The sequence below is a fragment of the Clinocottus analis genome, unplaced genomic scaffold (assembly GCF_023055335.1).
Source record: "Clinocottus analis isolate CAN_PGR_092001 unplaced genomic scaffold, fCliAna1.0.p SCAF_14, whole genome shotgun sequence".
Lineage (NCBI taxonomy): Eukaryota > Metazoa > Chordata > Actinopteri > Perciformes > Cottidae > Clinocottus > Clinocottus analis.
The window spans coordinates 7061336-7074771 of record NW_027175865.1 but is presented as its reverse complement, the minus strand read 5'-3'; the positions used below and the strand labels follow the sequence as shown (position 1 = coordinate 7074771).

Genomic DNA, 13436 nt, shown 5'->3' with positions numbered 1-13436 from the left:
AGTACGAGTCAACACACTGACCGCAGTGTGCCGTGTGAGTCATTTCAGCCAGTAAATAACTACACTGCAATATTTTACACGAGCCAAGACACCGGTCAGATTAGATAAATCCCACACGTCCAGTCGCCACCACATTGCCGTCCATAGGCCAACAATCCAGCTCTGAGCCATACATTTTGGTTGTAAATATTCCTAAGAAGGTTATTTTTTATATCAATGATGTAGGTTTTGTATTGACACACATTTTCAATATGGCTTGATTCTAAAAAGTTGCTCCAAATTGAACTGTGTTTAAATATAATTAGTGTCCCTGTTTTATGAAAAAATACAAATACATTTATAGAACAGATTACTTCATTATCAACTTATATGGTCCTTTTTTGTATGTATGTTGGTTTGTATTATATTTACGAATATAGTGACGTTTTGGCCGTGACTCAAAAAATCCATCCGTAGTATTTTGCTTTCATTTAATGAATGTGTAAATCATGTCAAGTGAAAAGAAACAAAATCTGACTATTTGTCAAATAATGATCAAATCTGTCCTTTCTGATGAAAACGTTTTAGTTGAAGTGCATGCAATGGAAAGTTACCGTTGGTGCTTGCCCGGTCACTTACCGACAAGAGATATTGGTGAAAAGTTGATATTCTTGAATATAATTGCAAGTATACACACACACACACACACACACATATACATGCACACACATATATATATATACACACACGGGCACACGTGAGTGAGCATGCATCATTTCCCAACAGCAGCTGCTTCGCTATTGTCACATCGAAAGTAATTACAGACGCACACAAACTAATAGCGCTGACCATGATAGGATTCAAATTGGTTACAGCAACGGTTTATCAATGCCCCAATTTACCAACAATCTATAAGAAGCTTGCACAATAAAATATTGTTCTGAGTGAACATCTGAAAACACATGGCAAATGATAGAAAACAATGGAGAGCTGATAAAAGTCTGACCAGCACAGATCAATTAATTAATCTCTAAAATACGAGGCCCCACATCAAGATAGTATTCATTTTGTTCCCATGGAATACTGACTAAACTTCAAGAACAAGTGCTAAACTGTACTTTATATATGTAATAACGTTTCCATTTTTATTACCTGTTCTTACTTGAGTTCTAACTTATTTTTATTACTTGTTCTAACTTTTTATTACCTGACTCCAAGTGTGGTTAAATTGTTCCATAAACTCCGCCGCTACGTGACCACACTATCTCTGCAGAAATGCCAGGTCAGAGATGTCAACCGAATCCTCTCCTTTTTTTTTCCAGTACGGTTTTGGACCTCATTTACATAAGTCACCACCCCCTCAAGGAGAGTGGAGCAATGCTGTGCCTCTATTATACTGTTTACCTTGGTTCCCATCCTGAAGACCGTGTGTTCTCTGACGGTCTACCGCTCCACATTTGTATGGAAATGTCAACTTGCCCTTTATTTGTGCCATTAAATATTGGATAGTCACATGTTATATTTAGAAAAATCATGTCGTTCCCTTCTGTAATTGAACACTGAATCATGACAACAACGCTGCGATTCAGCAAATTGTTCTGAAACATAAAACACTGCATCCGACACAGGCGAACGCAAAGTTCTGGCACATCCACATGATCACATTAGCAGCATAATGACTGTGACACACGTATATGAATGAATGAATACGTTCATAAAGTGACTCACCAAATGGTTGGTGGCTCGGATCCCTCCACTTCCAGGTAGTCGTACTTCTCCTCTGACTGGAAGTCTGTAAAGATGACAGAGATGGTGTCTCCAGGTTCGGCCAATAGGATCCAAGTACAGTCGGCCTGGTTACCATAGTTGCCGGGGTAACCGGGACTGGTCACCACCCCACTGCCGCCCCTCACAGTGCCCCCACATGTGTCCTCAGCTGTCAATCAAATCAGAGTGACAAATAGAAAACCTGGGTTAGGGAGAGGAGGAGGGACCGAGGGGCGGACTTCTTTTTTAATAAAATTTCTTGTTTTTTGGATAAATTATTTGGATTTTCACAGCTACATGAGATGGGACGGATCAATTAGCAATGGTATCAATTCAGTTTGTTACCAAATTAGCATTTAAGATCAAATTCTCAATAGCATTAGTTCTCAACGCCTGGAGTAGATTACAGGTCAGCCAGCCCAACTCCCCACCTCTCTCCCTCTATGAGGAGATTCTTTTTAATGAGCTTAATTTTAGTATATTACAAGTACACTTTTTACTGGCAACTCTAAATGTTATTTTGTGGCTTGAATGTTAGAAATGAATGACTTTCTCGTGACACATAAACTGTCAAGTCATATTAGCAAACCATATTTTGGAAAATATGGAGCTCTTACGTCACACTTGTGATATGAATTTGATATGAAAGATAGCATATGCACGGTAAGATGCAAACAGTCCTTAGTTGGTGGACTATCAGATGGTAGATTTTGGAGAATGCTGCTGTTCCATTGTAGCCAGTCAGAATCAGGGGTGGGTTTTTTTTTAGGGATGAGGCTGCAGTTCCTGTCCCACTCACAGCTGCTGTCCTCTCCTCCAATAACAAAATAAGTTGTCCCATCACAGATCTCCGCTCTCGTCTCCTCCAATCACCACCAAGGAACTTCAAATTCAACTGTTTCCAAATTGGCGGGTGACTCAATTAATCCTCAATTAGCTTGAAAAAATAAAGACTAGATGTGATGATCGATTTGCCTAACTTTCTCTAAGTGTTGATCACATCTCATTGATAGTCTTATTCATAATTGATAGTAGTATTGATTGCTGTATAACAGATAAAGACACATGGATTGCGCTGTGCACACGGCATAAATTATACACATATAATTTATACAGACACACTCACAGAGGCAAAAAACAACATTCTCCATTGGACCTTGTTGTGCCACTGGGGTAGTGGTTGTATGGCACAATATTGAAGAGGCCTGGGCTCAAATCACTTTTTCAAAATGGATAAGTGAATGTTTTTGTACCCATTAATGTAACACAATAATTTAGAAGAAAGCAATGCCTTCGTTTATCAAAAGCAAATTGAGCCCAACCAAGTACCTATTGCCCCAGTGATACAGATACAATGTTGAAGCTTTTTTTCTAAGAGTGTACAAGTCCAACGGTAAAAAAGGTATAAATTATACCTGTATAATTTATAGTTACACATAAAAGAGGCAATACTGTATGTAACACACTCTTACGGCAGACATATATTCCTATACACACCAGTGAGTGCAATTTGAGCCGACGCGTGATTTATATTACTCTGCAATGCTTCACATGCTGATATCATCAGCATTTAGAGAAGACAGAGGAACACCACGTGTGTTGTCCTTAAACTGCACTTACTGATAAGAGAGGAAGACACATCCTTTATAAGAGTGTGGACAGGTGCTGTCAGGTACACATGCACATCCCCGAGGCTCACCCAGGCGATGCTGCCTAGGGGGGATGCATGTACAGATGGCAGGACATATAAGGTATGGACCAAGCCAGACTTCAACCACAGGAGGGGTACAGAGAATAACTGTGGTTTGAAACTCACATGGAGAAACAGACGATAACCAATAGAAATGAATAGAAACACACCAGAGGTATTGGAAATCGGACAAAACAGAGTGCACCGAGTAGAGACAGGAAATACATGGAGGGTAACAAGGGAACATCAATAGAGAGGAACACACAGAGACAAACAAATCATATAGGGCCAGATTGAAATAGGCAAAAAGTTGGGACAAACTATTTCAAATCAGAAACAGGAAACAGGATGAAACAAACAATAACTGGTTTGAGACGAGTTTGAAGAAAATCAGAGCCTTTTATTTCAAAAGATCAGAGCGTGAAGTTGGGAACAATAGAGGCTTGATGCACTTCTTGTCTCCAGCTGGTGACAAGACGTGCATTATCCCAAACTACAGGTCCTGATGTATTAGTATGGAAAGCATGAATAACTCATTAACAATTCATTCATTCAGACAGATTCATATAGGCTGCCGAGTCAGTCAGACAGACGGGCAGGCACTCAGTTAAACAGAGAGACATCCATTCCACAGCGAGACAGTTAAGGAGATTTGTGTAGATGACCCAACAGCCTGAACCAAGCTCTGCTGAGATCCCGTCACGATCGCTGACGACAATAATGCAGTGGTGTGTGTGTGTGTGTGTGTGTGTGTGAGTGTGAGTGTGCTTTTGGATGCGTGTAGGTGTGTCTGTCTGTGTGGGTGGGCGTTAGAGAGAGACCTGCTTGCTAGAATGACTGACAGGTTTGTCCAAAGGACACTCGCAAGCACTGGCGGACACACACCGCCATTCATGCACATGCATACACACACACACCCCCACACCCACACACACACACACACACACCCCTCTTCCAGCCCTTGAGCTTATTGATGTGTCGGTGACACTTGACAGACAGGTGGAAAGGCCTCAAGGTGCACCGATGTGTGGCTGTTATTAAAAAAAGAGGAAATGAACTTGTGAAATAAATAAATAGATTACTATACTGGTGAGCAGTGCTGTTATGTGCAGTGGAGCTTGACATGATGTCGTGGGTGTAGCATGTGCTCTGGCTTTGTGTCAATCAGGATCCATTACGGCGACCTTAAGCGTCAAACGATTTCATCATTACTTTTAAAAATAACCCCACCTGAAAACTGATGTAGCTCCACAGGAAACCTGAAAGCCATGTAAGGACTCCGAGAGATAATTTTAGATGACACATGATGCAATTAGGATCCTCACTTATTCTGTTGTTTGTCGTCTAGTCACGCCGAGGCTGTGTGCAGAGACTGCTTCAGGAGCAGCTGCTCTAATACAAAGTGACATTTGTTGAGTGCTCACAGGGGGAGGGTGAGAAGTCCAGATACCTATAGCCAACACTGATTACCTTCTGTTAAACGTGCCTGCAACAGACATGACATGGAAGCAGTCAACTTTGCATGTTGCACCTGCTAATTCTGCGTAGCGCTCGCTCCCGCTCCATCAATCAAGATGGGACATCTGTGAGACAGTGTAAATTATTACTGTGGATCTGTGTCTATCATTCTCTGGTCCCATGGCTTCCCTTTCTCTCTATTTTACAGCAGCAGTTGGAATGAATATGTCACAATTGAAACAATCTCACCCTTAAAGGCAGGCAGCAGGGAGCAATGTTTCATGTTGTTATTTTTCGGTAAGGATTCATACTGCAGCTTCCTTTTCGGCATATATTAAATTAACTCTCGTTTTGAAATACTACACCATTTACACTCCAAGAAAGTTCAAGAATGGAATTTAATTACATACATGTCCGATCAGCTTATATCAGAAATCTTTAAATCCAATAAACATTTAAATGAATCTGTGGCGGACAACTTGGGAGCACTTAGGTCACGGAGCCATTCAATGCATGGATGGATTTAGCTTTGAAATGAGACACAACATGAATGTTAATGCTTATAAAATCATTGCAAGACTGATAATGAGGTAAATAATATTTGGTGTATAACCCTGTACAGTCAAGGTTGGACCTCAATCTATGCAGATTGGCAAGATTAGAGATACTGTATCATGGGTTAGGGTTATCCCAAACTTTCCCAACTACAACATCAAATTACTCCCAAGCATGGTTGTTATTTTTGGTTGAACAGCAATTTTTGGTTTCGGAAATCATAAAATAAGCGAGCATAAGGGGTAAATCTATAGGTTAGTGAAGGCTGTACTGTTCATGCTGTTTTCCGTTTTCCGATTTCATTTCAGACGTCAAGCGGGGGAGGCTGAACTTGTGACTCTCAGGGGGAGGGACAGTGTGAGTGAAGGCAAGGTGTTAAAAGTTAGTTTTGAGTGTGACTATGTGTGTGTTTTAGGAAAAGAGAGACGGAGTGTTGACTCAGCGGGATCTCTCTCGTTGTTGCTGGAAGTACTGCTTCTCTTTGCTCCCTACTGGTCACCCTTCTTCCTACCCATTTCTGCAAGATTATTTTTCTAATAAAACAACACATCTCCCCCTTCCTCCTCTATTCTTCTCCTTTCCCTCCTCCTCCTCCTCCTCGCTGTTCTCCCCTCCGTGCTGTCTTTTCTCCTCGTCATTCATCCTCGCACCTCCTCGTCATTCCCCCGTCCTAACTCTCCCCATCTCACCCTCCCTCACTGTTTCTCATGGCCTGGGGTGCTTTGATCACTCGTTTTTAGCCTCCTTATCCTGCCTCCCCTTTCTCGCATCCGTTCATCCCCCCTCCCCCACTGTGCTGTCATCAATATCGCCGTCATCTGAGGATTCCTTCTTTATCCTTCTCCGTCTTGCTGTGCCTTTCTTTAAGATCTCTCTCTTCTTCTCTCTCTATCTCTCGCTCTGCTTCTCTCTCTCTCTCTCTTTCCACTGATTGACTTGATGTTTAATGGCTTTACTGGCCTCATCTCTTTCTCTCTTCTCTTTTTCCACTTGCCGTTTCTTCCCTCTCTTCCTTTCCTCGTGTCCCATAACTCCATTCCTTTCCTGCATCACTTTGATAGGCATATCTCTGTGACACACACACACACACACACAGACACACACACACACACACACACACACAAACACACACGTGCAGACTTCTATTACAGAGAACCCAGTGTGCTGTCAGCCTCTAAGGATTATGGGTCATCTACATCATCCTCTCCTCTCCTCTCTCTACAGGCCGTATCCATCCCTCCTGCTCTCTTATCTACATCCACCCACCCATCCATCAACCTCTTGCCCCCATATGCTGTGGAGCAGAATATATATGACTACCCCTCTTTCTTCCTCATCACTCCCTCCGTACCTTTAATACCTCAGTTTAACTGCCATGAATGACCGAATAGACAGGAGGAAGACAGTTAAACATGGGCACACACATAATCCAGCATATATTTTTTGTAGGAATGTCCCTCTGGTTTGAAGACGCTCATCTAGCTTCATCTCCAGCGGCATTGTGTGCCATACAGCCTGAATGCACATAAGATGCAATTTCACCATCCAATATGTATCCTGACTCATGTAGTCATGGTTAATGCATTATTTTGCAGATCAATTTAATTTCATGCTATACATAGAGCCTATATGTGAGCCTGTAACAGTTGTCCTCTCCGTGGAGCACCAAGTCTCCCAAATGAAACAAAAAAATATAACACATTATTTGTACAAGCCCTCCAGACCGACTTATATGAGGGTCTCTATCAACAGGACATCGTCTAACAATACCTTCCAATACCGTTTGGTGAGATATATGGACAAAATGACTTCGCTAACATAAGGGAGAGAATGATGGTTTGGGTTAAAATAACTATTTGATGAAGAAATAGGAAGTTAATAGTGTTAAAAAGCTAAGATTTTGCTCACCCAATCAACCGCACGACCTCTTCTATCTGCAGACATGTGTCTCTACCACAGACAGTGTCACATTATTTCTTCCCACGCTCTCAATGGACAAGTCATAATTGTTTCCGCCGCTAGAGGGCTTTGTCGCTGGGAAGTAAATGTACCGTTTTGGGGTATTAGCTGAAACAAGTGCTGACAGTCTCCGTTGGGGGAATGATTTGTGTTCTGTTCAAGCCCTGATCTCCTTCGTTTGGGAGAATCGTCTGTTTGTCATTTATTTATTATTCTTGCAGGGCCACTTTTTACCTCTGATGATGCTTCAGTGTCTGACAGGACAGCGGACTGTACTGCAAGGGCAGCCTGCAGTCCACTGAAGCGCCAACAGAAACACACCAAAAGAACTTCCGGGGAAGACGTCCGACGTAATCTAGTTGTTCACAAAATTAGTTTTAAGTTGATTTCGTAGTGTGAATGGGAAATATTGCATCAAGAGAACAGTGTTTGCGCCATCTGCTCTCGTGAAATTGACTCATAGTCCTTGGCTGCTATTTGACCATGCAGCAGGCACGAGGGGCGAAAGGGATCCTTACTTTTGCCAAATGTTAACCCATCTGGGTGCAGAATAAATTACATATGACATAACTTTTCTTCACAAGTACAGGCTTCACAGCGAGAATGTGCCATTCCAATCTTCTCATACCAGCTTTATGAAGGTCGGATGGAGACTTTTTTTGAAGAAGGTCATTGAGATGTTAATTCAATTCAACAGTTGCTTATAAAGCTGTATTGTCTGGCTGACATCTTTCAGGTGTAGATTGTCAATGTCCCTGTCTGTGAGTTAACTCGTGACCACAGTCTGCTGGTGTAGGACGCCCCCAGGTATTCAGGTTCCAACTGCTTTGTGTCGTTGGAGCAATGCTGACACATTATTTTCCGGAAATTTATAAAAGCAATGACTGTCAGACCACATTAAAAGCAGACAAATACCCACATTCAACTGAGTATGACTCATCTGTGTAGCTGCCCTCGTAACTGTGATTTAGTGACTTAAAATGCAGTGCTTTTCATGTGTTGTTCCCATTATTCTTTCTTTCCCTCGCATATTGCTATCATATTTTTCTATCACTCTTTTAAACCTTGTTAGAAAGATATTGGTTGCTTTCCTCAAACTTGCCGGCATTACATTCCAGACAGTCATTGCGTTGAGGGTGCACACACGCACACACACACACACACACACACACACACACACACACACACACACACACACACACACACACACACACACACACACACACACACAGACAAAACTAGTAACCATGCTGACCTTCAGCTCATTTCACCATCTGTCCACAAATCAAAGAACAGCTGCTGTCTGCCAGTCAACTAACAGCCCAACATTTAGGCCCATTAGGGCAGAGCAGTGATTTAATGCTCGATCACCAGGAGGAGACGTGTAGAGAGAAGATATTGATTGATAGATCGACCGCTATCATGATTATTTTTCTTACAGTAGCCCTATGACCCTGACAGATGTAGTGAGACATCATTTGACTCTCATTACACTGTGATTCTTCTCTTTTCCATTGAGCCCCTATTCATCTCTCTTACAATAACAGATGCAAGACGTTTGCTATTGCAGATTTATTTTCGAATTTCTAAAGGTGATGCATTCGGGTCGCCTGCCTTGTCCGAGGACAGTATGAACTACACTGCAGCATCTCGGGAGTTGGTAGGGGAGCAGTTTTCTGCTCGTAGAGATATCCTGTGGCTTTAGATTGGTAGCGCTAACTACACCCTATTCCCCCAACGGAAAGACATTTAGAATTACTTTGAAGAGGCAGTTAGAAGAAGTGTGCAGAAGGAGGTAAACTAAATGAAAAACTCAAAGGAAAGGCAACAGAAATGGACAGAAAAAGAGCAAGTTGAGAGTAAACAAAAAGGGGGTGGTGGTGATCGGAAGAAAATACTCTCTGACTCCGGAGCAGTATTGAGATGGATGACTCCAGCGTCCCTGTTGTCTCATTAGGTCATTAAACCGAGTTTATAAATTATCAGCCGTAACGACACACTCCTAAAGTTGTGATTTATAAGTATTACCTCTCATCCGTTCACCCTCCCCGTCTCCCTCTCTTTTGTTACCCTGAGAGCCGGTGTGTCTGACTGGGTGTCTGTTTATGCGCATGTATGACAGTGTGTGCGTGTGTGTGTGTTCACCTGTGTCTGTGCCTGATTGTGTGTGTGTGTGTGTGTGTGAATTTGAGTGTGCGAGAGAGAAGGACCCTGGGTGTCAGTGAATGTTAAATGTCATCCCTGACATCTTAAACAAATAGCTGCATGCTGAGAGTTTAACGCTCCGCGAGATGCATTCCACTCTTGTCGCTCCCGCCCTTCTTTCCTTTGTCAATGCTTCCCTCTCCTGTGTGGTCAGCGAGCTCATGTTCAACGCAAGTTAGCAAACATAAGTTTAGGTACACCTAGCTACAACTAAAGAAGTGTTTCTGCTATTCAGCTGATCCTCATTGATATAAATGCGACAGACACGATATCAGCAAAACCTGTCGGTATATAACACAATACAATCATTATTGTTCCTGCCGACTGCAAAGACAACGTGCACTCACAGACACTTATGTCCAGGACTCGACCGTCTAATCCTCTGCAACACATCATGGTACAGAATTAAACATCGTTGAAGACAGACATGAACATTGCTTGACAACGATACCAAAGATTGAATCACATAAGTAAAAGTTTGGGCCAGAGAATGGACGGAAACTTCATTACATGCGTGCTGTATGACTTCCCTGTATGGCGGCTGTAGTGTACAAATAAATGTAGCAATGCGCCAGTAAAAAACAGGGAAGACGATTACTAAATGCTTTTAAATGCTCTAATTTTATAAGTACTAAAAACTTAGAGGGCATCTAAGGTTGGATCTCAATGTACTCAAAGCTGTGGTGAGAAACGCTGAGCGTACACTGTGTTGTTTCACAGAATTCAGGGCACACCTTCAACTGTTATTGTGTGTGAATAATAAAAGGTTTGTAATACAATTGTTGTATCCGAGAGGACATTCATATTCAACCAGATGAGACAATTGAGAACAAGTTCTCATTTACAATGACGACCTGGCCAAAAAAGGAAGCAACAGGACAAGAGAGGCATGAAATGATAAAAAATGAAACAAAGATGACACTTTGAAAAGTGATGTCTTTCTAAAAGGAAAATAATTAGATTACTGTCACCAAGTATCGTCACAATAATAAGGTACTGTCACAAAGAGTTTGATAGCAAAATGCCACATGACTCGAATGATGACAGCCTCTCTGAAATGTTTATGAGGAAAAAAACTAAAAATGGCCACTTCCAAAGGATGTCTGACAGACCATCTATGGTCCGTCCAGACGGGTGCGACGTGTTCTGACGAGATCAAGTCAGATGCCACTCTTTTTCTCTTCAATGTATAGACAGCGAAATACTGATCAATGCAAAAAGAAAAAGTCGGCGTACTGATCACATGTACAAACCACCACCCCTTCTCAATGTGTATACATGTCCTTTCATTTTTGCTTTCTATAATCAATACTTGGTCATATAAAGGCAAATCAATACAGGTAGTAACAAGTTCCGTTGCAAGAGTTTAACAGCACAAATGTGTCGATATTTACATCCGGTTTTGCACTCAAAAACTCAAACAGTCACTTTACTTGATGTATATTCTTAAAAATGTTATCAGATGAAATGAGTATTTATCTTGAGAAATGTATGATGCACTTGATGTGTGTGATATCTGTTATAATGTCTGTCCAACCACTACTTAATAGCCACATCAGCGTAAAGAGGAAATGGATACTACAGAGTTAACTTCCAGAAAATGTTGCGTCATTGATGTTCACTTGTGTTGAAAGTGTTCGAAAAGCTTTCATGCAAGAAGGAGGGCTTAAATAAAACAGTACACAAAGTGGAGGAACAGGAGGAGAAGGGACAGAAAGTGATCAGAAGAGATAAAGAGAGACTGCGATAGAAAGGAAAGACAAGGAGCAGGGGGAGGAGGAGGAAAGTGCAGCATCTAGGATGACTTTGAGACTCTCATTCAATTAGTGTTTCATTGGTGAAAATAGAAAGTAACAGAATAAGAGCGACGGCAAAACGAAGAGATATTTGTTCTGCTCTTGTGATTACTCTGCCTCTGCGTTTATCTGTTTTGATGCTTTTTTAAACCAACGTTATAAACATCTTTTTGATTAAGAGCTCCATGAATAAATTGTATGCAACTTGACCTGGTAAAGATAAAGAGATGGATTTTGTTGCACTACTTTTGCAATTGCATTCATGGAACTTTAAAAAGGAGAGGTACACGTCGAGGAACGTTCAAGACATTCCTCTAATAAATAGCCACACAGATGAGATGAACAATGTTCCCGTCTTTCAACAGTGTTACCAGCAACTGTAGAGCTTTCTCAGGACAGACCCATCCATACCGTTTGAGAAGTGGCATCGATCACCTAGCTGTCATAAAATTCTGATGACTACTGATAAAGATGCGAGACAGAGAGGGAGTCAGAGAGAGAGAGAGAGAGAGAGAGAGACAGAGAGAGAGAGAGAGAGAGAGAGAGAGAGAGAGAGAGAGAGAGGTTAGCTCAGGGAAAGACAGATGACAGACCAAACCGAGATGATGACAGATGATTTAATGACTGGCTGAGGGAAAGAAAACCCAATTAGAAGACACAACAGAAGTATGGAGAGAGGGGAGAAAGAGATGCAACAGAAAGAATTGGGAAGGAAGATGGATGAATATTGGATCGAGATGGATCAAAGCAGCGATTGAGAGGATTAGCGAGAACAACGCTGAGATAAAAAGAGAGATAGAAAAATATGAACGCAAACAGAACGCGGCAACAAAGACAGAGGTAGAGAGATCCAGATAGACAGAGCTGTGATGCAGACAGAGGCCCGGGAAGGACAGAGAACGATTGGCAGATAGAACAATTTAGAGATAAGGATTTGAGATCATATCCCACAGAGAAATAGAGAGATTTGAGCATTATGATATGTTTGTGTGAGTGTGTGTGTGTGTGTGTGTGTGTGTGTGTGTGTGTGTGTGTGTGTGTGTGTGTGAGAGGGAGGTGGGGAGTTTAGGATTGAAAAACAAAAATGTACTGGGGAAGAGCTACAAGAACCGCTCCAGTGCTTCTTTGCTCAGAAGCATGTTTTGGGTTTGGTGTTGAGTTTGAGAATAATGTTCAAATTTAGGTCATTTCTTATAGTCAATCAAGGAAATTTAATAATAAAAAAAAAAGTTTTACGAAGTGCAACAATAACGTTTCAAAAAAAGAAAATGCATAATGGAAAAACACGAGGGATTATGGATGCATCTGGCAAACAGCGTGCGAGTATTTTTGAGCTGCTCATCGCTTGTGGTTTTGTCTCTTTCTGTCGCTCTTGAATGTTTAATAGAAGGAGAGAGAACAAAGTGTTGGAAACTTCCTGTCTACTGCTGCCTGAAGCTTCTTGTTTTCCCTTTTTCTATCATGTATTTTAAGGTTTTGCATTTCCTCCCACTCCTTGTCTTCTTTGTTTCTGACCATATATTTGGTTCTGATTCAACGTGGTGGTTCGCATGAACGTTGCGCGCACGACACTACCAACATATCCAACACAAGTGAAGTCATCTTCCTCCATCTCTATCGTCCCGCTTAAACTCCTCCTATGTTTACTCCACCAATCACTCCGTCCTCTTCTGGGATATGTCCATTTCAGGCAGTTTTAAATACTCAGCGATCAATACAGGAACTGCCTTGTATGAAGATGTGTGCATGCCCTTGTGTGTGTGTGTGTGTGTGTGTGTGTGCATTTGTGCATGTCTGTTGGTGGTAGTGTGTGTTTGTGAGTGTCTGTGAGTTAGTGAGCGGTTGAATAATTCATGAGGCTTAAGTGCTCCTCTGGGAGAAATGCAATGCAACACGCTTCTAATATCTTATTCACAGCGTGTTTTTCTGTGTTCAAAACATGCATCGCCTGAAGAGATTGAAGTTGTCAAACCCCAAAACTGGACATTGCGTCCAGCCTTTTAATGTGAGCTAGTTAATACTCACAC

At 41.7% G+C, this 13436-nt stretch overlaps 1 protein-coding gene across 5 annotated transcripts in view; it reads right to left on the bottom strand.

Moving 5' to 3' along the window:
- The window catches only part of csmd3b (CUB and Sushi multiple domains 3b), a 297260-nt gene that overhangs the window by 148344 nt on the left and 135480 nt on the right, over positions 1-13436 (bottom strand). For 4 of the 5 annotated variants that reach the window (XM_068575849.1, XM_068575850.1, XM_068575851.1 and 1 more), the window contains exon 5: positions 1708-1915. In XM_068575849.1, coding sequence (XP_068431950.1) covers positions 1708-1915 — 208 coding nt within the window. The remainder of the gene's footprint in view (positions 1-1707; positions 1916-13436) is intronic. The other variant, XM_068575853.1, reaches the window with a different exon arrangement.